General features: G+C 40.7%; 1 protein-coding gene across 1 annotated transcript; it reads right to left on the bottom strand.

The window, feature by feature from the left end:
* Positions 1–5,954: 5,954 nt before the first annotated feature.
* LOC119898267 (polycomb protein SCMH1-like) lies at positions 5,955–15,696 on the bottom strand. Its single transcript, XM_038712456.1, has 10 exons — positions 15,653–15,696; positions 14,041–14,338; positions 13,240–13,473; positions 12,423–12,549; positions 11,933–12,133; positions 11,509–11,679; positions 10,001–10,123; positions 9,016–9,147; positions 7,153–7,286; positions 5,955–6,834 (listed from the first exon to the last, which is right to left on the bottom strand). The coding sequence occupies exons 1-10, from the start codon at positions 15,694–15,696 to the stop codon at positions 6,715–6,717; spliced, it is 1,584 nt and encodes a 527-aa protein (XP_038568384.1). The 3' UTR covers positions 5,955–6,714.
* Positions 15,697–23,881: the final 8,185 nt, after the last annotated feature.

Here is a 23,881-nt window from a genome sequence, read left to right as displayed (position 1 = left end):
GCCTGCTTTTCTATTCATTGCACAGTTTTTCCCCCGGGCAGTGGAGAGCTAGCTAAGTGCTTAAGTTAACCTGTGGGTGAAGGGAAACCTCAGTTCCCTTAAAGTCTGGGGTGGAGACATTTAAACAGATAAAATATTTATGCTTTTTGAGAAGGATATATACTCTACTCCAAACCTCCTGGGTTTTCAGTATCACATTGTTTCCTCAATTTGTCATTTTCACTGCTCAGAAGGCACAGTGTCACTGATAACAACATGATTGACATGTGGTGATAATTACATGTTTCTCTGCAAGTTAGCAAAGGAGGAGCTGTGTTATATGTCAGTGTAAATCTGATATGACATTCCAGGTAGTGATATCCAAATGGGACTTATTATTTCAACATTTCTTTCTTGGTGGTCATCAAAGCAAATGCCATGGCATAGGTGGCAAAACTGTGTAAAATAGTCCTTCAAAGTGTTGTGAGCTTACAAAAGCAGCATTTGAATAACTGGTTTCTTGACTGCACCCCAAACGTGTGTGTGTGTGTGTGTGTGTGTGTGGTTGGGGGAAGTGAAAATGACTAAAGAATGCTTACCATGATGGGGGTTTAACTGACTTAAAGCTTGTAAGCCCGGACTCCAAGACAGTGCTGCTTTCCCCAGCTCACCCAGTGGATGGTCAGAGAAACTAGCTTTTGGCTCTAAACAGTAACTTTGAACAAATTGACTTGTGCAAATTCAAAGCAACTCCTCTCCACAGCCAGTTGGAGGAGTAAAAAAATTTCTCTCGTAAAATAGCATTCATTATGAAATTTAGGGTAAAGAGATTCTCTGTGGTGGCTGAGTTTGTTGGATTGTTTTGTGCCTTCAGGCTATGAAAATGCGTGATTGAGGTCATATTTGGGAACGCCATCCCCACATTTAGCTTTTCACATTGTCAACAAAGGCATCTTTAGCGGCATCATGAGTAAAGAGGGGAAAATGAGAGCACTGTTGTTCACAACCAGGAATAGTGTTTGCTTATTGCTCAATTTTTAAGTTGACGCTCTGTTATGTCATCTATTTTCATTTGTCCCGTTGTGTTAAAAGGCTGATGTGTTCAGTTTGAAAGGTGGTATCATGGATGATCCAAACTGAAATATCTTTCCCTGAATGCAGGCTTGTTTCAAGTAACAAAGACTTGCTTAAGGGTGTGTGTGTTTGTGTGTATTTTCTTGGCTTGACACTGTCAAGAGAATGGCTCATAAGTAGGCCAACAGCCTTGGCACAGTGCTCAGTAACGGTTGCAGGTCCCTTGTTCATTGCCAATGAGGGTGAGCTGGTCTTCTGGTGTGTGGCACATGGGTCATGATGGCACACTGTCAGAACTGTGTCTCCTCATATATCTTATAATTGTATGCTGCACTGCGAGCTCTTTGTTTAGCCCCAATCAAATGCAGAGGTTTGGTTTCTTGATTGTGACTACATAGACAAATGGCTAACTACGCCAAACAGTCCTGTTTGCTCTCCTGAATCCCTTGTTATGACTGCCGCCTGCCTCACAGAGGCCAGTCTAGACTCATGCTAAGCAGGGTGGGACTCTTGGAGACGTTTACAGTTACTTCTGTTTTTCTTACTCTCGTTTTCAGCCCACCCACATCAACTGCTCAATACAACACTGTGTCTTCTTCCTGTGGCAGCTTGCTGTTTTCTCAATATAAGTCAGAGACCAAAAGCCACATTCTGATAGAGAGGAAGACAGGCAAAGTGAAAGAGACAAGACACAAGGAGGGGAGAGAGAAAATGTAAGGATCTCTCCACTTTACAATTAGAAATGAGATGGAGGGATTTTTTTTTCTAGTTCTCGGGGATTTCTTAGCTGGGTTTTCCCACAACACTTTTATAATTCCATTGAAAACCCTTCGCTAAACATCACGTGAGAAATGCTAAATGGAATCGAGATTACATTCCTCCCTTCTGACCCAGTATCTATATATGATCTGTGTATGTCTATGTGAGTACTGCTTGGTTTTTCTCTTTCCTGGCTTTGGTCCAGCTGGTGCCAAGCCTGAGCTCATGGTAATCTCAGGTCCTACTGCCAATGATGGATAGGTGGTCATTTGCTGTTGTCACGCATGGTCAGGTCTTCACATGCACACACACACAGCATCAGCACACAACCTGATCAAACAGGCTAACAGGGTTACCTCAATATCAGTGTGCAGCCATCTTTGGTCATTGGGATCCTTCCATCTACAGTATGTTGGTAGATTAAGTTGGATCAGTTGTTGGTGTAAATGAGAAAATCCCATAAGTGAAAGAATATCCAGAAAATTGTATTAAATAAAGATGTACTCATTTCGAAACAGTATGATTAAAATGAGCATTACCTTCATCGGAGTGCTAATTTTGAAATAAAAAAAAAAAGTCATGTCATGTCAAGAAACCCCCTGTGCAATTACTGTAACTCAAAGAGTGAAATACACAAAGTGGGAAGAAAATGTGACTTTCCCAGATGAGAGGATGAGTTATTTATTAACAAGGGACATGTTTGAACTAGCCTGCTTTAACAAGAGAGTTTTGAGGTTTTTGGCATGTTTTGTGTTAAATGTGACTAGCAACTCCTCTGTCGACCCCTCCCCCTCTTCAAATCTGGGGTTGAATGGTTTGCCAAGCTCTTTGAAGTAGGAGGAGGAGGTGTAAATAATTTATTTTCCTTCACACAGCTGACACTTCTCAGTCGAGCCGACTCAAACACATCGAAATGTCCCAACAATGTCTAAAGGTGGTAAATATTTAAGGGTTGTGTGATTTACACAGTTGAGCCAAACTGAGCAGAGCTGCTGTTTCGCAACAGTGGCAGAACATTTACTTTGGTGTCTGCGCATGTCCAGTAGAGCTGAACTAGAAACATCCCTTGTCAAAATTATGTTGAGTATATTATTTATTTGTTAGTCTTTTAATTGTCAGATTACCAGATGGAAAGGGTTTTATTGTGTAATTCAAACCTATTCAGCCATAGAAATAAATTTAAATCAACTTAATTGTTTTGCAGTTTGTGTGAAATGTGCTAAACATATACCAAAGAAACATTTCACAACATTTGAAAAATTCAATACAACTCAACACAAAATCAGTGTAAATATGACCCTTTTGAAGGTTAAAATGTTGATCACAGCATCAACATTTTAGCAAGGTGTTAAATCGACTAGTGTTCCTTTTTATGCTTTACTGTACAATATAAAATAGATGTGAATCTGACAGTCTCAACAAAAATGAACATTATAAGGTTCACAAAGGTAGTCATTTGTTGCAGGAAGTTAATATTGTGTTCACCTCCTGTAATTTAATGTGAGCAAGGATATTATTTGGCCTAGCCCAGGAGAGTTACATGTTTGTGGGTTAGAATTGAGGGAAACAGTATTAGCGCAAGCCATGTTCTGTACACAGTGTCTTTGTGAGCAGGGCTTTAAGCCTGCGTGCTAATCTGGTGACAGTGACAAGCACATGCTACCAAAGACAGAGTAACAGGCTATAGGCTGGGGGTGGAATTAATACAAGAGAGCAGTTCTTGTGGGGCTTTTCAAGTGTTATCATGCTGGTGAAATCTCAATTAACTGTAATATCAATGTGTTAATGCCAAGGAAAGTAATGTGAACATGGAATTTCATTTGTCATACCTCGGCTTTTCAGGGTTTGTGGGATTTTTTTGTGCGTTTATGTGTGATCCCTGGATAGATAATACCCACACTGCCGTGTGACCAACATTTTCCTTGCAGGAAAACACTGACATTAGCCTGTCCACATCATCTGTAGGCACAGGGTGAGTGTGTTGGGGTGAGGGGCTATCAAGACAGAGTTCTGATATTATCTCCCAATCAAAAGTCACAGGAGATAAGTATGTGAAGCAGGTCTGCAGCCTCATTTATTAAAGGTGATGAAATCAAATTTGATTTAGCATTGGGTATGTCTCTGAGATGTTACGGTTCCTCTGATGTGTGATAATATTTTCTTTTCCATTCTTCATTATTTGGTTATATAAACCCTCAGCAGTTTTGTTCGTTGACCGGCCAATAACAAGACAAAATTGCCCTATACTGCAGAATGTTGTGTGGTGCTCACTGCATTGCAAAATAAATATTAGTTTATATCTGCAGTAACTGAAGTGTGGACCTGTGTACTCAGAATTCTTGAAGTATTTATACAATACACATAATGCAGTTTGCACAATCTGGAAACATGATCCAAAGATCAACCTGACAAAGAAATTCAAGTACATTCTTTTATAACATAGGCCTCAGGGCTTTGCAGGCCCACCATGATCTGAGGCCAGCAGGACCCTCACCTGAACTGTAAGCACCTCAACTGACAGCCCAAAGGCATGCTGGGAATTCTGGTATCAGCTGGAGAGAAGGTGGTTGACTGAGCACTTTATTTTTACATTGTTTCTCTCTAACTGTGCACACACTTGTCTGCAGAGTGTAAGGTGCCAGGCTGATTATGCAGAGAATATAGTATTTTCATGCCATAACATGACAACTGAAGCAAAGACCTGAGAAAGTCGTTTTTTTTCTCACTGTTATGACTAATCTGCAAGCCCGCAAAACTTCCTTTCATACATACTGAAACTGTTTCGCTGCTCTATATGGTGTACAACTGTTGGGGCAAAGACAGTGTATGACTCAGGAGCACTGCAGAGCATTGTTGGTAAATATCAGCGGCAGAATTTCCCCAAAATATCTAACATATATGTCATAACAATAAAGAAAAGTTATCTTGCATGCAAATTTTCTAAGGACCTAGCCAGTGATGTTGAATATTCACCTCTATACTTAAAAGAGCCCTGCCTGCTGCTCTAGTAGCAAAATAAGAATGGCACCTAAAAATCCCACTGTAGTGTTAGGAGCTAAAGTAAAAACTCACTTCACAACCTTCACAAACACAATATGCAGCACAAGAAGCTGTTGCTTACTATAAATAGCACTGGCTTCATGCACAACACTTTGGCTACTATTACACATCAACAAGCAGAGACATCAGCCACAAGCTCTGTGCTTGTCACATGTGCCTGAGCATAACACACAAACACAGCACAGATTGTGTGTGTGTGTCATATGCTCACACACAGAGACAGGCATTCATACTCATCTGTGTCAGTTAGAATAAGTGGGTTTGGTCACTGTTTTCAACCCATACGTCATGTGTTTTCCTGTTTTCACTAGAAGGATGTGGTTAGGGTTACTGTCTTGTGCTGAGTTGCTTCAGTAGATAATTTTTTTGCCCACAAGCCTAATGGCCCACTCATGTACTGACAGAAAAAATGACAGCAATATTTACCAGAAACAGCATGAACAATAGGTCCACATAATCATTAAAGAGAGGGTCTTTAAATATTGGGAACAAATGAAATACCTACACAGCAATACAGGAGAAATACTGACAATAATAATCACATGAAGTCATCTTTAGGTGGTATAAAAATATCACTTAGATTATCATGCTGAGTTTACCAGATGGAGCAGTGGCCACCCATGGCAGCACATGTCAGCAAGTCCCAAGGAGACAATGAAGAAGATAATGACTGCAAAAAGGTGGACAGGGCTGCATTGCCCTCTGTTGGTGAACTACTGTAGATAAAAAAAAAAAGAAACCAGGAAGTGGCACTAAATGTATTCATAAAATACAAATTAATTAATAACAATGTTAATCAATATGCAAGCACGCTATTAAACTAACTTGCCAATGCCAACTCATTATACTTTAAAAATAACTTTTGCAGCCTCTAAATGTCAGACTCGCCAAACCTACATTTGTGGGTGTGCATGTAATGTGTCTTTATGATAAGATAAGACAAATTAAAAGGGGACTAAATACTGCCCTAATTCAAATAAGTTAACAAATCAATTTATGGAGCAACAGAGTATAAACACAGGAGCAAATAAGATGTAATTACAAATTGTAAAAGGTTGAGATCGCAAACAGCACAGAAAAAATTAACAGTTGAATTATTATATATTTATTGAACAATGTTAAGCATGATAGGGCTCTCCATGTAGGAATTCTAATAATATAGTATAAAAAATTAAAAAAGTACAAATAACAAATACAGGACAAGGCATTGTAAACAACATCCAGAATAAGAGAAAAGACAGATTTCCTCATGGCAGTATTTTTCAGAATAAATTTCTTTTCATAAAACACGTTTTTCTTCCCATAATTAATATTGTAGTTGCAAAATCGTGCCTCAAACAGAGACATTAATCAGAAGCCTTCCAAAATATTGGGATGAATGTAGCGTTTTCTTTTATTCCTTTAGGGCTTTCTTTCTTTTAGAATATCCCACACAAACCGTTGAAAAAGGCAAAAATACAAGTCCATATATAAGTACAAAATATGAAATGTACAGAATAAATGTAACATAATAAAAGCAGGCCAAAAAAGCCTTTTACAGTTAAAATGGCCACATATGACTCTTCAAGTTATACTGAAATGAAAACAGATGACAGACAAGTGGGTGATCCTACGTATCCCATGCTGCCTTAGGGCTGGATTGTGCTACACAAAATAAACATTCCTCATTGGATGAGGTCAGAACAGGGTATGTAATACCAGATATGGTGGTCTGATGGAAGTTGCTACATGTAAATGGTCAGTATATGTCCAATATGCAGTGCATGATATACTGATCCTAGAACAGGGAGATGGGGTTGGAGTTTAGTCCTTTGGAAGGCTGCCGCTAGCCAGCGGACCTTCTCAAGCCCGTTTGAGCTTGTCAATGTGGAAGGTGAGTTTGAGAGCAGGACCGAGCTTCAGGCCCATGTATTTCATCATCATGTCGCTACGCAGCAACAGGAGTGCTTTGCCGTCAATCTCCTGTTAGCAGGGGGAGGGATAATCAAAACAAAAAACGTTTTAGGTCTGGAAAAATGCTGTAAAGTAAGAATGCTTTCAAAAATAGACAGTTAACAAAACGCAAAGTGACTAAACAGAAGAAAAACCTAAATCAAATCAATATTTGGTGTGACCACCCTTTGCCTTCAAAACAGCATCGGTTCCTCTAGATACATGCACAAAGTCAGGGATTTTTTAAGGTATACTGTCAGGTGTATGATTAAACAATTATACCAGATTCCATATGTAGGTTGAAACACAATCATTTTTAGCCTCTTCACATTATGAGAGAATACATACATGTTTCCTGAAGAGGTCAGCATGTGGGGCCAGCACTGGGTCGATCTCTCTGATATACTGCATGACATCCTCTACTGTCCACAGGTTAGGGTCCTGACCACTAGGTCTCGGGCTCTCTCGGAAACTGCCTGAGCCTGAGAGTGCAAAAGCAACACACTCAAATCCATAAAGACAGTCATTCATTCAGAAAATGGGCTCTACTGTTATGGTAGTTTTTCACAATTATCCACTAACTGACCGAGCACTATAATACACTTTAGCCTCCAGTCAATGTGTCCTCAGCTGATTTAACAGAGTTGTAAACCCTGCTGTATTGTTTCTGAAAAAACATCTAAAGCTCAAATTATATTTCTTGTATCCAAATGGCCGTGAGGGTCCGCGTGATGTAAATGTTCCGTATCTTCCTAGGTCTGCAAGGGGCTGGGAGGAGTTAAATTAATAACCATGTGGACTGTATACCGTAAAACTTCAAAGCCTAGTCCCAATTAGACGCCTGCCCTTTTTAATGGCCTGGTGGGCTACACGTTTTGACAAATAAATGCGGGTCTCAATTAAAAGCCTTTGGATATATAAAACCTCTTAAAGCCCGCCGGGTCACCTGCTCGAGCTAGTTCAAAGCTGTTTAGATCGTGCATCCAAATGTAGATGTTTCAACTTTTGTCAATATGGACATGCTAGATTTGATTAGTTAGATTTTCCACAATTTAATCGTTAAGTAAATTTTACAATTCAGATTTTTTGGTATGGTAAACAAGACACGAAAAAGGCCAGATTTTTCTAAAAGTAATATTCATGCTTGTTGAAATAAACAATTTGATGGTAGCCTATTTCCAGTCTTTACTGAGTAGGAGTTTTGTGTGAAAGGAATTAAAGGCCTGTCCCATATAGATGTTCCAAATACAGGCAGGGTAAGTTCAGCGACTGAAGCAAATAAAAGCCCGGGCCATTAATTGAAGTTTTACAGTATGCTGACTAAACTTGTTTAAACACTAAAGTCATTCCAACTATCTAGTTTGAAAGCTTTAAATCTACAATTTCATGGATCTGTACTCTAACTGGACTTCTTGGACCGTATTTCATTATTTATTTATTTAGTGTTTCCTGTATCAGTGTCTCTTTATGGCGAGAATTTCTGTGTCTGAAAAGTTAAGCCAATGCCGAAGTGATTTAAACCTGCATTCTTACCAATGGTCAGCAGGGGACAACAACTCTGGTTGCAAAAAGAAGTCAGATTGCATAGGAATCCATGACAAAATTATCCTACTTTTAACTTGATTTTACTCTGTAAACACTCTCCTAATGTGTTTATGGTCTCAATCACTAGTTTCAAGTGTTCAATAAGCATGATGTTAATTTTGTAAAGTATGGTTTAGAGTAAAATAGAAGATAAAGCAGGGTATGCTTTAGGACCTGGCTACCTTGTTTTTTTTTTGACAGCAAACTAAAGCTAAAAAATGTCTTGCTTAACTTTTGGTGGTACTGAAAGACACTCTAAGCAGTTGGCTGTTTATGTTGTTTTAAGCCTGTGTTTCGCTAGCCAAAATTAGCATCCCAGTTAACGTGAATAAGGGATGCATGGTGCCAACCAACCTAGCTAGTTAGCGGTTGCTGATAATTTAATATGCTGGATAAAATGTATATTCACCAGCAAACTGAGTTTGAAAGGGAACAAATGCATGGCTACATCAGCCCTCACTCCTCCCCAGCTCCACCCTCTTGCTCACATACGGTCACTTCTAGTTCCAAAAAAACCCCAAAACAAAACACCAATTTTGAAGCTTCAAAACGGTAGTCCACAAACCAATGGGTGATATCACAGTGACTACGTCCACTTCTTTTATACAGTCTATGGTCTTTTCCTACCTGTAGAGTTTCTATGATGTAGCAGCTTGGAGGGAGACCTCAGGCCGGGAGTTTGAATTATAGAGTTGGGAGAAAGAGGGCTCTTTTTTAAGTGCTCTGATGCGGCAACACTGTTCTCCATGAAGGACTCACCTGGGGACAATGCAAACACATAGATTACACATAGCTTAAACATAACCAAAATACCAAAAGGGGAAACCACTGTGACTGTGTTTGGAGCTTTTATACATGCGGAAGACACCTTTTAAGGGGGATATTACCCGTTTACATAAATCTCTTCAAATATTCCATTAACTTAATTAAAATAGAAGGAAATTGAAAGATGATTAAATGATTAACCTCCTGCTCCAGAACTTAAAACCACTCACTCCTGAACCAAGAGCTTCTTGTGTTTTACAACCTCCTTTTATATGATTATATAAGGATTTACTGGACAACTCTGAGCATTCAATTATTAAAATTAAATGTCTTACATCAAATGTGTTGCAGCATTACAGGTGAGAGCTACTGATAATATAAACAAATACTATACACAAGTGAAAGGCTTGTGTAATCAAGAAAATCCTTTGCTTTAAGTGTATTTCCATTTTGTGTTTCTACACATAAATAAAGAACAAATGAATATAGTATCCAAAGTAATTTTACAAAACAGAAATTAACTAGCCAGGAGCAGTACATCGCACATATACATTTATCCAGCAATGCAAGGGGTATAGCAAAATGGCAAATATACCGGAGAAATAACTTATTACTGTCCTACCAGTGGAATATACGCCAATCATAAAAAGTGACAATACTGTGCTCTATTAGGGATCAGCAAACTGGTCAGAAAATCCAACTTTGTGGTCGTCTGACTACTACTAACATCAACCAACAAACCAAATATTTTTTACTTGCTCTATCTAAATATAAATAAGGAGGTACAGAACTGAAGCCCAGGGTAGATAAAAAGAAAAAAATCACAAGAGTCACAAAAGTAATATACCATCAGTAGAGTGCCGGGGGGTTTTGGCCAGTTTCTGAGGCAGGGGACTGTTGTAGTCTTGTAGGAACCGCTTGTTGCCTCGGCCCGGGCCCGTCGTCAGGTTGTCTCCAAAACTTCTCCTCTCTAAAACCAGCACATGAACAACAGCTACAGATGATAAAGGTAAGTGGGCCAGGCTGTATTTCACTTGTTAACACTTCTTTTGGTCAAAGAGGCCGAATGCAGAAAGAAACGAAAAAAAAAAAAAAACTACCACAGAGAAGTACAGACATGTTTTTCTAGTTTGAGTACTGGAAATACAGAACCTGTCAAAGCGGGTACAGTTTTAAATACAATTAATTTGGCTTGAGTCAGTAAAAACTGTTTTATGTCATGTGATACCATGAATCATTAATTAAATAATGACTTCAGGAAACTAAAATAGCATCAGCAAGAACACACGCTCAGCATCAACAATTTAACCCTCTACACATCACACTAGAAGGTTTTGACTTGTGGGATGATCAATAGAGCTGCAACAATTAATCGAATAAATCGACTAGGTGTTATTAAATTAATCATCAACTATTTTGATAATCAATTAATTGGTTTGAAGGAAAATTGTCGGATTCCAGCTTCTTAAATGTAAATATTTCCTGTTTTCATTACTCTTATGACAGTAAAGTGAATATCTTTGGGTTGTGGACAAAACAGGACGTCTTCTTATGGTTTGGTGATCAACATTTTTGATAATTTCCTGACACTTAAACAACTAATCAATTAATCAAGAAAATAATAAACAATAAAAAGAATTGTTAGTTGCAGCCCTAATGATCAATAGGAGGCAATCTATATTTACAACAAGAAATAAACATGGCGATGACCAGCATATTTCCTGCAAATTCTTGTACTCCACTGCAACAAAGAACTTTGCTGTCAGCAGACTATTAAACGGCTGTATATCTGCTAGCCACCAAAGTTTCTTTGTCTGTTTTATTTTGTTCCCAAAAAATCTAAACTCTAGGCATGGAATATAAAGTTTCCCACATTAAAACAAGTTATTTGCCTTTTGTACAGCAGTGTAAAATATAGCCGACACATAGGGGACGCCTCCCTTGACTATTTACAAGATTAGTGTTTTTAGAGGGTAACTGCCAACATTTCCACACCACTAAGGCACACAGTTTTTCTTTTGCTGCGTGGAGTTTTTATCTCTTAAAGAAAACACACACACTAAAAGAACCAAAACTGGTGCCGTAAAGCTTGGTTCATTAAGACATTAAGTACAATCTATATGAAATGTATTATGTAGCAGTGTTTTATTCTTTTGTTTTATTCTCGATGTGTATACATACAATCAAACTGCTATCTGGAAAATGTGTAATGTCTACTGTTGGTTTCCAGCATAATAAAAAAATCCCTAGCTATCAGATTTGTTTCTATTAATGAGGACAAAAATTTCAATAGCTGCTGAAAATTTAATTTACATTCAATTAGACTAACACAATGTAGAGAAAAGTAGCATTAACCTGCAGTGTATGTGTGACTGTCGTAGTGCAGGCTTCCTCTGGCGACAGGTTGGCTTCCAAACAGAGGATCGCAGTGAAGGTTGTGGCAGAGTTTTTCTAGGAAGCGGAGGACGTAGGTGACACTGCTGACTGTGGGCAAGGTCAGGGTGTGCTGCTGCTGGTCAAAGTAGGCTAGATAGGGCAAATGGGCAAATGACAGAGGATCAAATTCTGCTATAGGAGGTTTACAGTCTTTTGTTTAACATGGAGTAAAAGAGTAAAACCTGTTCACTAATGTGAGGGTGAGCTTTATACAAAGGTTTTTAGACCTCAGATGTTATGTAACAATTACAATAGAATAGACAGAATTTTTTTTTTATTTGATACCAGCACTACATTCTGATGTAATGGAAGATAAGTAAACAAATATAAGCATAATTCCCACCTGAAATGACTTCACCTCCTTGTCCAGACTTGAGACAGGAAAAGACTGTGCCCTGGTTGTGGGCTGAGTCTACGCAAGCTTGAACACACTGCTGAAGCACTGAAGAGGCCCGGCCTGGCCCAAAGTGGTCAGGGAGCTGCTGAATACGCCGCAGGTCCAAATGGGGTCCCACCTTGCCGTATTTGTTTAGGTACACACAAACTAGGGGGCAAAACAACAAGAAGAGTCAATACTGAAGGTTATATGCCTTCTCTCATCCACCAAAATGTAATTTTGATTTATTTAAAGGACCACTAGGCTGATTTTAAACGTTGTTGGCATGTGTTAACCACTGTTTGTCAGATCCTGTTGCAAACACAACATATAATGTTGTGATACTGTGTGAGTGACAGCATGACAGATTGAGTCTTACACCGGCACTGAACATCCCAGAAAGGTATACCTATCAATAATAATATACAGTAGGTCTAGGTCTGTGGATATTGTGTACCTGTGGGAGCCTGGAGTGCAGAGTTGGGGATGGTGGCATTGTCTAGAGGAACAGTACTGGTGTCAGGCTCTGGGGTGCTGCTGGTGGGAGACGTGGGAACTGGATTAGGTACCACCCTTGGTTTTCTCTGGATACAAACACACACATTCGGACATTTTATAGCATTTGTTTCTTTAATGGTTTATTAACACCCCAACATTTGATGGGAACAGTTCACAATATAGCATCAAATGTGACTCTTATGTTGCACTTTTATTCTTCTTTCTTGAACTTATAAAACAAAGTGCCTTCCGCAAAATGTAGCATGGTACAACATCAGAAAACAAAACGATCAAAAAGAACATTCATGACTCTGCCAAGTATTTCCATTAATCTATCTTCAGTACATTATTAGGACTTGAGTGCAGTTACCTGCTTTGCCAGCATACAAACTGGATGCTGTCAATAGTTGTTGTGGACAACCACTGTGTTTTTGTAACTGATTGTGCCTTTGAAATGTAAACCAGCTCAATCTGCCTAAGTTGAAAAACATCAACAAACAGGGGGGCATTTATTCAGAAATGTTTTCAATCTGCTTAGTATTTTGAAACAAATTCTCCTGAGGTCTAGTCCAGTCTGACTGGTCAGAAAGGTAATAATAACAGAAACAGGATGTGGCAGAGTTGAAATAAATCTTAACATCAAAACAGCCTGTTATTGTATGTACGTATGTATTATTATGTGTTCTACCCAATAAGCACTATGCAGTCAAATGCTACAATGTGATACTCTGTTGTTCAGTGATATCTGTGTTAATGTGTATGTACTGGACGGCTACCTTGCTGCCAGGCTTTGGCCCTCTTTTCTTTGGGATCTTGATGGGTTCTGCCTGAGTCTGGGCCTGCTGCAGAGCTATCCTCTGTGCCCAGTTGGCAGGCAGTCTGCCCCTGGTTCGCCCTGGACCGGTCACTGGCCGCCCTGGACCTGTCACTGGCCGCCCTGGGCCAGTCACTGGCCGCCCTGGGCCAGCCATGGCATCTTCCAGCCAGCCAGCTCTCTTTGCCCAACCCAACTTCAATCACAGAGAAAATGAGACACAGAGTCAAGTGGGAGTCTTCATTCTGTGATACTCTACAATGACAATGCTCCTCCATCAAAAAACAAGATGTGTTCCAAGGTCAAAATGTTGCAACCAAAGCTTGCAAAACAACTGTGTGCAAACATGTGCCCAGTGTGTCACAGAAAACCCTAATTTGGAGATGTGAGTCCCAGTTCAACTAATTTAATTTCACCACCAATAGTATTTAGCTATGCAGATACAGTAGTTTGGTTTTGTCCCCTGGTTTTGAGATATCTGCTTCTGAGATTTCTGCCGCCATCCCAATACAATGAAGATAAATGGAACCCTGTCTGTGGTGCTCACAGCAGTGAAAAATTCATTGGCAACATGTTTCGAAATTTTTCTGGATAATGCACAGACCACACTGTGGACAGACTTAGTCCCTTTAGAACCAAATAAATAGTCTAAGTTTCACCTACAGTGTATGGTAGAACAGGCATAAATCACAGATATTGTGAAATCTAGGAAAATATAACCACAACTATCTGCATGGCCATCTCTAAACCACTTCATGCCCACCTTACTGCCAGGCTTGGGCCCTCGTTTCTTGGGGATCTTGATGGGCTCCAGGCCTTTGGCTAGCTGGATGCTCTGTGGTCCCAACGCTGAGCCCTTCTGACTCCAGGGCCCCGTCACCTTGGTTTTCCTGCGGCCTGGCTTGCGTCCTCTCTGACCTGGAGGTCTGCCCACGGTGGGGGTGGGGTGCATGGCTGGGCTCTCTACACTCCCATCTGTCAATGCCCCAAGGCTCTTAGGCAACACTACTGCATGGACAAAGATGGGCAGACACACAAGAAAAGGGCACTTGCGTAAAAAGCTGTGGCATGACAGCAAAAAAGAACTAATTAAGAATTATAGCTCCAGGTTCCCCATTTAATCACAGACGGGACATAGATATGTAACAAAGTTTGAACTGTTAGAGTAGTTATTTTCTTATTAATTGCATTTGTGAAAAATATTTCTTCACCAATGTGAGTATTCAATCTGAAATCTAGACTACATTATTTATGTGGTTATGTGATGTGAATCACAGCAGAATGAGTCATGTACCCAACTTCACGCTGCACTGTTAGCTGCAATGTCCCCGTTTGACTATAGTTGCAGCCAACCAAGGAAAAAGTTGTGTCATACACGCACATTTCACCCTCTCATTGTATGTAAGTCATCAGGTATTACCATCACTCACCAAAGCTACAAATACCTTTCTCAAATGCTGAACAGAAAGTAGTATACCACTTCATTTTCACAAAATAGAGCATCAAACCTTTTAAACATCAAAAACCCTTCCATTTGTTCAATGCTGATCTAAGTCCAGAATGTTTATAATACACGACCTCGACCTTCTCCCAGCAGCACATTAGCAGAGAAGGTCATACATTCTCAGCAGTGAAACATTTTTCTTCACTTGAACTTCCTTCCTCAGTTATGAGCCTGAACACACCATATTACATCTCTCAGTCTGAAGTGCGATTGACAGTGAGAACGTAAACAGGCAGAGAAAAGCAAAGAGGGTGGGAGGTTACATCAAGAAGTTATCTGTACCTTTTCGCTTCATAAGACTGCTCATTCTGTAATTTTAGCCTTTCAGTGAACTCAAAAGGGTTTAGTTGGCTTTTTTCTGCATATAAATAAGGTCACAGAACTCAAGACTCCTGGGAAATTCACTGTATTAACAAATTAGAGACCAATGTAAAGCTTGAATAAGGATTTAATGAATAAAAACACAGGAAAGCACCATTGGGCAAGTAAGAGTTTGCAGTAGTGAGGTAATAATTTACTCTATTTTCTTACTCTTGATGTGCTATCACTTTGCACTTTACTGAACATTCTACTAGAATCTGAAGGCCGACTGAGCGAGCTCAAACAACTGGGTGTGTGTCCCACCCACTGAAACCAACCTTTTGTCTTGTTAATCCGGAGGGCGATCTCAGCTGGGTGTAATCAGTCTGAATGCACCTGTATGCAATTAGACTCACACTACTTCACTGAAACCTATAACTGAAGCGTCACCGTCAGCTCCTTCTGTGAAGACCTACTTGGGTAAAGACCAGCAAGTCTTCCTGTGCAAGGCTACCAAGCAAGGCCACCTACAAGAGTAGCTTCTTGCCTTTTCTGAAGCACACCTACTCACCTAAAGCTGCTGGCTACAACTACACTCAGGCCATGTGCTACCATACTATTCCTCTTGTTTCCAGTGCACTCAAGAGGTATTGTGCCATTAGGCACAGAAATAAGGCACTCCTCAAGCCTTTAAAACAGACACCGCCCACATCTGTTTACTTCTGTCGGGTCATGGAACTGCCAGTCTGCAGTCAACAAAGCTGACTTTATCATTACTTATGCTAACGCATTATCTTTTGGGCTACTGGCACTCACTGAGACCTGGATCAAACCAGAAAATACCACTACACTATGCCTCCTTCGAAATATCATGCTGTCTTGGTGTCCACTCCGGTAAAGGTCTCTGTGATTGTCATCTACCGTCCACCGGGACAAGTGGGTAACTTTGTGGACGAGCTAGACACACTGCTGTCTTCAATCCCAGATCATGACTGCCCATTACTTGTCCTCGGTGACATGAACATTCACTTGGACAAATCAAACTCAACAGACTTTCTGTCTCTGATTCAGTCCTTTGATCTAACACGGTTTCTCAGCCCCCTGACCCACAAAGCTGGCAAGGTGCTTGACCTTGTTCTTGTCTGAAACTGTCCCACCGAGTGCTTAACTGTCACTCCTCTACACGTCTGTCCACTTTTTCATTCAGTTCACGGTATGCCTACAGGAACAGCCCATTGTTCCAGCAACGCTGGTCTCACACCGCCGCAACCTCCGTAACCTGTCTCCCACTCACTTTGCCTCAGTGGTAGCATCCGTTCTACCTCCCCTCAACACATTTTCCTCACTCGAGGTCAACGATGCCGCACAATCTCTTTGCTCTACATTGAGCTCGTGCCTGGATAGCCTGTGTCCTCTGTCCACCAAGCCTGCCCGCCCGAACCAGTCCCACCCATGGCTAACTGATACCATCCGTGGGCTCCGTACTGATCTCAGAGCCGCTGGAAGAAAATGGCAAAAAAACAAAGACCCTGCCAACCTTAAGGACTACCAACTGCTCCTATCCTCCTTCTCAACAAGCATCAATGCTGCCAAAACTGCGTTCTATAATGACAGAATTAGCAGTGCTACTGACTCAAGGAAATTATTTTCTTATAATAAATATCTAATATATTTACTTTTAAAATGCTACTAAATCCTCCTCCACCACCCACAAACTTGTCTGCTGATACCTTTGCTGCCTTATTCACAGGCAAAGTGGCGACTATAACTAGCCAATTCTCTAAATCTCTCAAAATCAACCTTCTACTCCCGCCCTGGTCAGCTCCCACTGTGTGAGCACAGCACAGGAAAACCTACCATGTAACCGTCCTTATACATGTCTCCCTCCATCTCCCTTGGGAAATGGCGCAAAAGGCTCAACACCAAGGTTAACATGTAGCAGTCCTACTACATCTGTTCCTCTGCCATCCCAGGACAATGGCACTTCACTCTCCTTGTTTACTCCTCCCACTACATGCCCACTGGACCCGATTCCTACGAATCTCCTCCAAGCCATATCTCCTACTGTGGTCCTGGCAATCACTCATGTGATAAATACTTCTCTGGCTTCAGGAACCTTCCCGACCACTTTCAAAAGGGCTCGGGTTACACCCTTGCTTAAATAGCCCTCACTTGACCCACCTCAAGTTGAGAACTATCAGCCAGTTTCTCTTCTACCATTTTTATCAAAAACTATCAAACGGTCAGTCTTTAAACAGGTCTCAGAACTCCTCTCACGGAATGACCTCCTAGATCCATATCAGTCTGGTTTTAAGAGTGCCCACTCTACTTGATCTAGAGCTGGTCCGAATGTCATTTTTTGAGCTTCAACAGTAATTAAGAGCGAATAATCGGAGCAGAATCTGGGAATAGTTTCCCGGGCGGGGGTCCAGGCGGAGAGCGCACGGGATGATGGTTGGTAGTGGAACTAAATCTAACACATTATTATGCAAAATTCACTTTTAATTTTAATTATAGCGACAAAATGCTCTTCTTCTACAATCGGCCTAATATAATTAGGCTTATTTAAATAAGGAAAAAGGAAATTTGACTGTTTTGATCTGTAATGAAATTAAGCAATTGTAAAATTAATTAACGCCATAACTTCCACACTACTGCAGTCATCAGTCAGTTTAAAGTGCTCCCACACAGCTGAGGGCTTAATTTAGTTTGTCCTTTGATATGAACTGGAGCGTCGCGTTCACTGCTGTCGGCGGAGGTCAGGTGCGTGAAAAAAACCCCCCAATAATCGAATCTCATAATTGAAAATCGAATGTGTACCGACGGTCGAATATTCGTATATTCGGGCCCAGCCCCAACCGAAACGGCTCTTTTGTCTGTAACAGAAGCCCCAAGGTCAGCTAAAGCTGCAGCCCAATCCTCGGTTCTTATCCTGCTTGACCTATCAGCTGCCTTTGACACAGTCAATCACATGATCCTCCTATCCGCGCACTCAGCAATGGGCATCTCGGGTAAAGCACTACTGTGGTTCGAATCTTACCTCTCGGGGCGTTCCTACAATGTTTTGTGGCAAGGACAATTATCCTCCTCCCACTGCCTCAAGGCTCAGTACTAGGGCCCCTTCTCTTCTGAATTTACACCACCTCACTGGAGCTGATCATTCGCTCACACGTCTCTTACCACTGCTACGCTGATGATACGCAATTCTACCTATCCTTCCTGCCAGACGTCCCCACCGTCTCGGCGCGAATCACAGACTGTCTCTCTGACAAATCTGCATGGATGAAGGCTTGCCACCTTCAACTAAACCTCTCTAAGAGTGAACTCTTGGTCATTCCAGCCAAGCAATCTATCCACCATAACATCAAACTACAAACTGGCTCCTCAACCATCACTCCAACCAGAGTGGTGAGAAACTTGGGTGTCATGATTGATGACCAGCTGTCCTTTTCAGACCGTGTTGCTGCTGTCTCTTGGTTGTGCCGCTTTGCTCTATACAACATCAGAAAAATCAGGCCCTACCTCACTCATAGCAGCTTTTAAGTCCCCAGATCTCTTTTCAAGGAACTAAAAGATTCCTTCAGCCCACTGTTGTGTGCATTTCCACCGTGGTCTAAAGACCTGCGAAGATTAGGCAAATTAACTAGCTGACGTAGGCTGTATGCCTGTACGTCATACAAAGCGATGCACAGGCATCATTATTTGTAACCACTATCCATGAGCAACATTTATAAAAGAACATCAGATTTGACTGGAATATAATGAAAAACTACAGGCTGTGCTGGACCCTTAAAGCAGCTTTTTTGTGTGGGAGCTATAATGAAGAGACACATGATAAAGTTCGTTACACATTTAATAGTAGCCAAACAAACTAAAGCCATAAAGTTCTTAAAATAACTCCAGCACAGAGAAAGCAACACACAAATAAAATCGCGACAGTTTGGAAGGTTATTAAAACATTTCCAGCGACAAGAGCTGAGTGTCGGAGGAACTTGATGTTTAACGAGCTTAATTACCTGCTGTAATCAGCTGTTCCGCTTGTTTTGGAGAGGACACCGACTTCGGCTCTGTGTAAAACCTCCTGACTGATGAAAACTTAAAACAACAACTTAGGACCCAGTATTTAGCATAAACACACCGCTGCACGCTGGCTGCCGTTTCCAATATAGTTAATGCCAACATATGATCTCAGGCCGACATCGGCGAGACTTGTGTGGCTTGACTGTTGATTTTGATTTATTGGTTTGCAAGCAAAGGTGGAAAAGAGACGAGCAGTCGTAGAAAAACAGCCGACATTCTCCAGTTAGCCAGTAGCCTCTACTTGCCCATTCACACTTTCACTGCAAGGCAAGCCCCACCCCCTCACAGTACCGGTACTTTCGGAAAGTACTACCCCCCGAGCTGGGATTTTTTGGGCGGTAAAATGAAGACCCTAGAACTACATTTAGACCCTGGTCCGGCGAGATCCTCCAAAGCTTCCTAGTTCTGGGGTATAGTTCCTTTGGTCGAAATGCAGCTAATATGCCACCCAGCTTCTGGTACAGGCCATGGTTACCTCTCGCCTCGACTATTGCAATGCCCTCCTAGTGGGTCTTCCAGCTTGTGTGGTGAAACCCCTACAAATGGTTCAGAATGCAGCAGAGCGTCTGGTTTTTGATCAGCCCAAAAGGACGCATGTCACTCCACTGCTGTGTGACCTCCACTGGCTAACCGTGGCCTTCAGAATCAGATTCAAGTCACTAATTCTTGCATACAGAATGACTACTGGGTCTGCAGCCATCTACCTAAACTCCATAATACAAGTTTAAGTTCCTTCTCGGCCACTACGCTCCTCCAACGAACGCCGCCTGGCTCTGCCATCCCTTCACACAAAGCATTCACAGTCCCGGCTGTTCGCATCTGTGACACCACGATGTTGGAATGAGCTATCACATGCCATCAGAGCAGGGGCGTCCCTCTCTAACTTCATGAAGCTGTTGAAAACTTATCTCTTCCGAGAACACTTCCTCTTATAACCTCTAACTCATTTAACATGCACTTCCTGTGCTCTTCTTCTATCCCCTACAATTATCTTGTATTGATTGCAATTTTTGTTAACTCTAACTTCTTTCCCTAGGTATTTACCCCCATTGATGCGATATGTGCCATTAGCGCTTACTAATATTTATTGCTGATTTTATTAATATGTATTGTCAGTTGTAGATCTTGTGCTGTATTTATGCTCTGTTAATGATTGTATGTTGTTCCTCAAATGTAAGTCGCTTTGGATAAAAGCGTAAAGTCTTGTAAATGTAAAAACAACCCACAGAAATGGAACAGCTGTAACTGGATCTAATATTCAACTAGTGGTAAAAATGTATAGCCTACTATTATATGAATTTTTAATGAATTTAGTATTTAATATTACTGTTATACTAACAGTATGCTATTAACTAAACATTATAGTATTTATTTAATAGACTCATGTACAGTTCCTCCTCCAGGTTGTGGATAGAGACTCTGCATTAGACCAGTGTGCCAATATTTGCTGCTTCTAGCCGCCTCCTCCTTCATAGAGCAACATGCTCCCCTTGTTCTGTTTTACATCTGTTTTACTAGCTATTGTTATAAATAGTGTATTGTTTAACTTTGTTCAAGTTGAGAAATACACATTTCAAAATGTCAGTATTTCGCGCATTCCTTGATAATTAAGCATGTAGACTCATAGTACCATTGTTCTATTATAATCGAATCGCAACTGCAAATAGCAATATTGTTCACAATAATCGCAATATGATTTTTCTCCAAATCATGCAGCCCTGCTCTGACTTATAATGTGCTGAGACGGCACGTCATTTTACATGCGAATGTCATAGAGAAGTAAGGTGACCTAGTATAAAGCGTGAAATGTCCATAAAAGTGGTGTGCTATTTTTACACCATCCCATGAATTCACATTGGCCTGGGGGCATGTGGTTGGGGAACAGGAAGTGCAGGGCAGGCATGAAGGACAGACAATATGCAGCTTCCATTATCAAGTTGTAACCAGAATAAACAAACCTTGGACAATTCCAAAACACCAGCGATGTAAAATGTCAATTTCAAAGTGAAAATGCCAACTAAAGAATCCGCCGACACACTTCTCCCAAGCAGAAACAGCATTCCAAACTGAAGCGGTTGTTGATCACTAATACTAAATTGTGAATCACTGCAACCACGAGGGGTACTTGAGCATATAATCATAAATGTGCACAAAAAAAAGTTAGGCTGATGGGTCCAGTCGTATGCAAGATTTTTTGTCGACCGATGCACACACAACTAATGTATGATCCCCTCGAGCTTAGGCCTGGCGGAGTTAAAAACATTTTTTCCACTAAGCTCTAATGTTATCTTCTCATACATAAATTAAATTCCGCCCCGCCCCTTCCCATTACTCCTACTTATTCTTTGGGGGAAAAAGTAGTTCCAGTGAAAACTGCTCACTATCAGGTCGGATCGGATTAATAGCAATGTTGCTTCAGTTAAATTTTTTTTACTGTCATTGTTCAATCAAAGAAAATTCCAAATTCCATGTATTGAGGGGGCAGGGTTAACCCCAGGGACTGATATGTAAAAACCTGAGCAAATAAAGCATAACCATCTACATGGCCAAATAACACTAAAAGTAAAGAATAAAATATGTAACATTATGATGAGTAACAATACATCAATACAGTATTGTATTGTGAAATCAGACAGGGATTACCTGTAGCCCAGCTAATAAATCGGCGTGTATACATTATCGGCTGAAATTAGGTAATTGCAGATGAATTGGTATTAGGGATGAAATGATTACCGGTTTAATGATAAACCATGGTAAAATTCCCGATTGTTATTATTACCGTACATTTTTTAATTACCATGATAACCGGTTTTGGTTACCGCGCTATTATAAACTCACAGCAAAAATTGTCCAGCATTAACCAAAGTTAGCGAAGCATGCACGCAAGTGCAGTATGCAACGTGGGTTTGTTTGGGTCAATGACAACACCGCGGAAGACAGAGCAACGAAGATTTTTCAGTCACTCTGAAGTCTGGTCGTATTTTAGTTTATATGAGAGCGCTGAGGGAAACTTGATTGAAGAAAATGACCTTACAGTGAGCGCAGGGTGAGTTAACTTTAAGCTTTGGTTTGTCTGTCTGACTTGCTAACAGCGCATAAACTGAAGCTCTCAGTGTTAGCTGCTCTTGTAAAAATGCTACACGTTGTTCTGCTGCTGTATGCGTTGTCGGCAGTCTATTCGTCCACTGCACATAACACCTTATCTTCATGATTTTAATCCAGCAGCATCAAATTAGTTGTAAAAGTGTCTGAACAGAGGAAACGCAACACACTCCTCTGTATTTATGTCAGTTTTTGGGCTCATTGCAGTTACTATCACTGTCTTCTAAATACTTATTTGCTTTCATGTAACTGTGCATGGGGTCATTGCATTACCTATATATAAAATCTTGATAATGATACTTACATGACACATGCACACTTAGATGATTTTCATATGTTTACAAAAGGTATTTAGGGCCTGAGCACGACCGTGTGAGGTCCCTATTGAATTTGCTAAGATTATATATATATTTTTTTTCCTGCAAAGTAGGCTCCATTGACAGGGCCTAAACATACTCGAAACTCACCAAACTTTGCAAACATGTCAGAACTGGTGAAAATTTCGTATTTTATGGGTTTCACGCATGGGCGTGGCAAAATGACTCGCTAGCGCCACCTAGAAAATTGGAAAGGATTTCCCCTCGTTCACGTTCAACCTACATATACGAAATTTTCTGGGGACATGTATCATATCAAGACGCACAAAAAAGCCTCAAGAACCCATACCCTAAAGTCAACAGGAAGTCGGCCATTTTGAATTTATGGCCATTTTTGGATGATTTACACACTCCGTACTTTAATGAACTCCTAGGGATTTAGTCGGATCGACGTCAAATTTCTGCTGTGCCTTCTAAAGGCATTGACGATGAAAAGTTGTGCTATTTGCGAGTTTTCGTCAATGGGCTGTCTGTGGTGTCAATGATTCGCCATGAAACAGGAAGTTTTGTAAGTTCATGTATATGCTCACATCTGGACCAAAGTGTACATGTAGGATGACAGTCCCGCCCTGAACACATGTATGCCCATTCACCCACAGTCATAGCGCCACCTGCTGGCAAAAGGAAGTGACCTTTAACGAAGCAGCCCCCATAAATGTATATATTTTAATTAGTGCCTTTACTTATTCACCTTTGTTATAATTACCTTATTTATTTATTCTCCGTTATAATCTTCAACTTTATTTATTAATAATTTTTTTAATGTATTTATTTATGTGTGTTTTTAATATTTTTGTCTGTTTTATTCTTCCTTTGTATTTATTTACCTTATTTATTTTCATCCATGGTATTTATTTCTGCCTGTCCTTTTTAATTTCTGTATGCATTTCTGCCTCATTATGCAAGAGGAGGGCTGTGTCTCAAGGGGTCATCTTCTCTGCTATTGGTGGACCAGTCAGACAGGAGAGCTCTAGGCCTACTCTGCCTGCAGACATCAACGATCTTGCCCTCATACAGTCAGATGGCTTCCTTCAGTGCGCTGAGGTGTTTAACAACTCTGAAGACACTACTACCAGCCATGTCTTCCTTCTCTTTTCACGTAGACGCTCAGACAGACAGTGCTTTCAGTTTGCTGCATGCATGGCACAGAACTGCGGTATAGGGAGCACACGGTCAGCTAGCTGCAGCTAAATCTGGAGTGCACTCGTATTCAATTCTGTATGGAAAATTCAGTTTTAACG

This window comes from Micropterus salmoides, unplaced genomic scaffold (genome assembly GCF_014851395.1).
Source record: "Micropterus salmoides isolate LMB-PRFRI ecotype aquatic unplaced genomic scaffold, ASM1485139v1 Ms_hic_scaffold_11, whole genome shotgun sequence".
Classification (NCBI taxonomy): Eukaryota; Metazoa; Chordata; class Actinopteri; order Centrarchiformes; family Centrarchidae; genus Micropterus; species Micropterus salmoides.
This window is presented reverse-complemented; position numbering and strand designations above follow the sequence as displayed.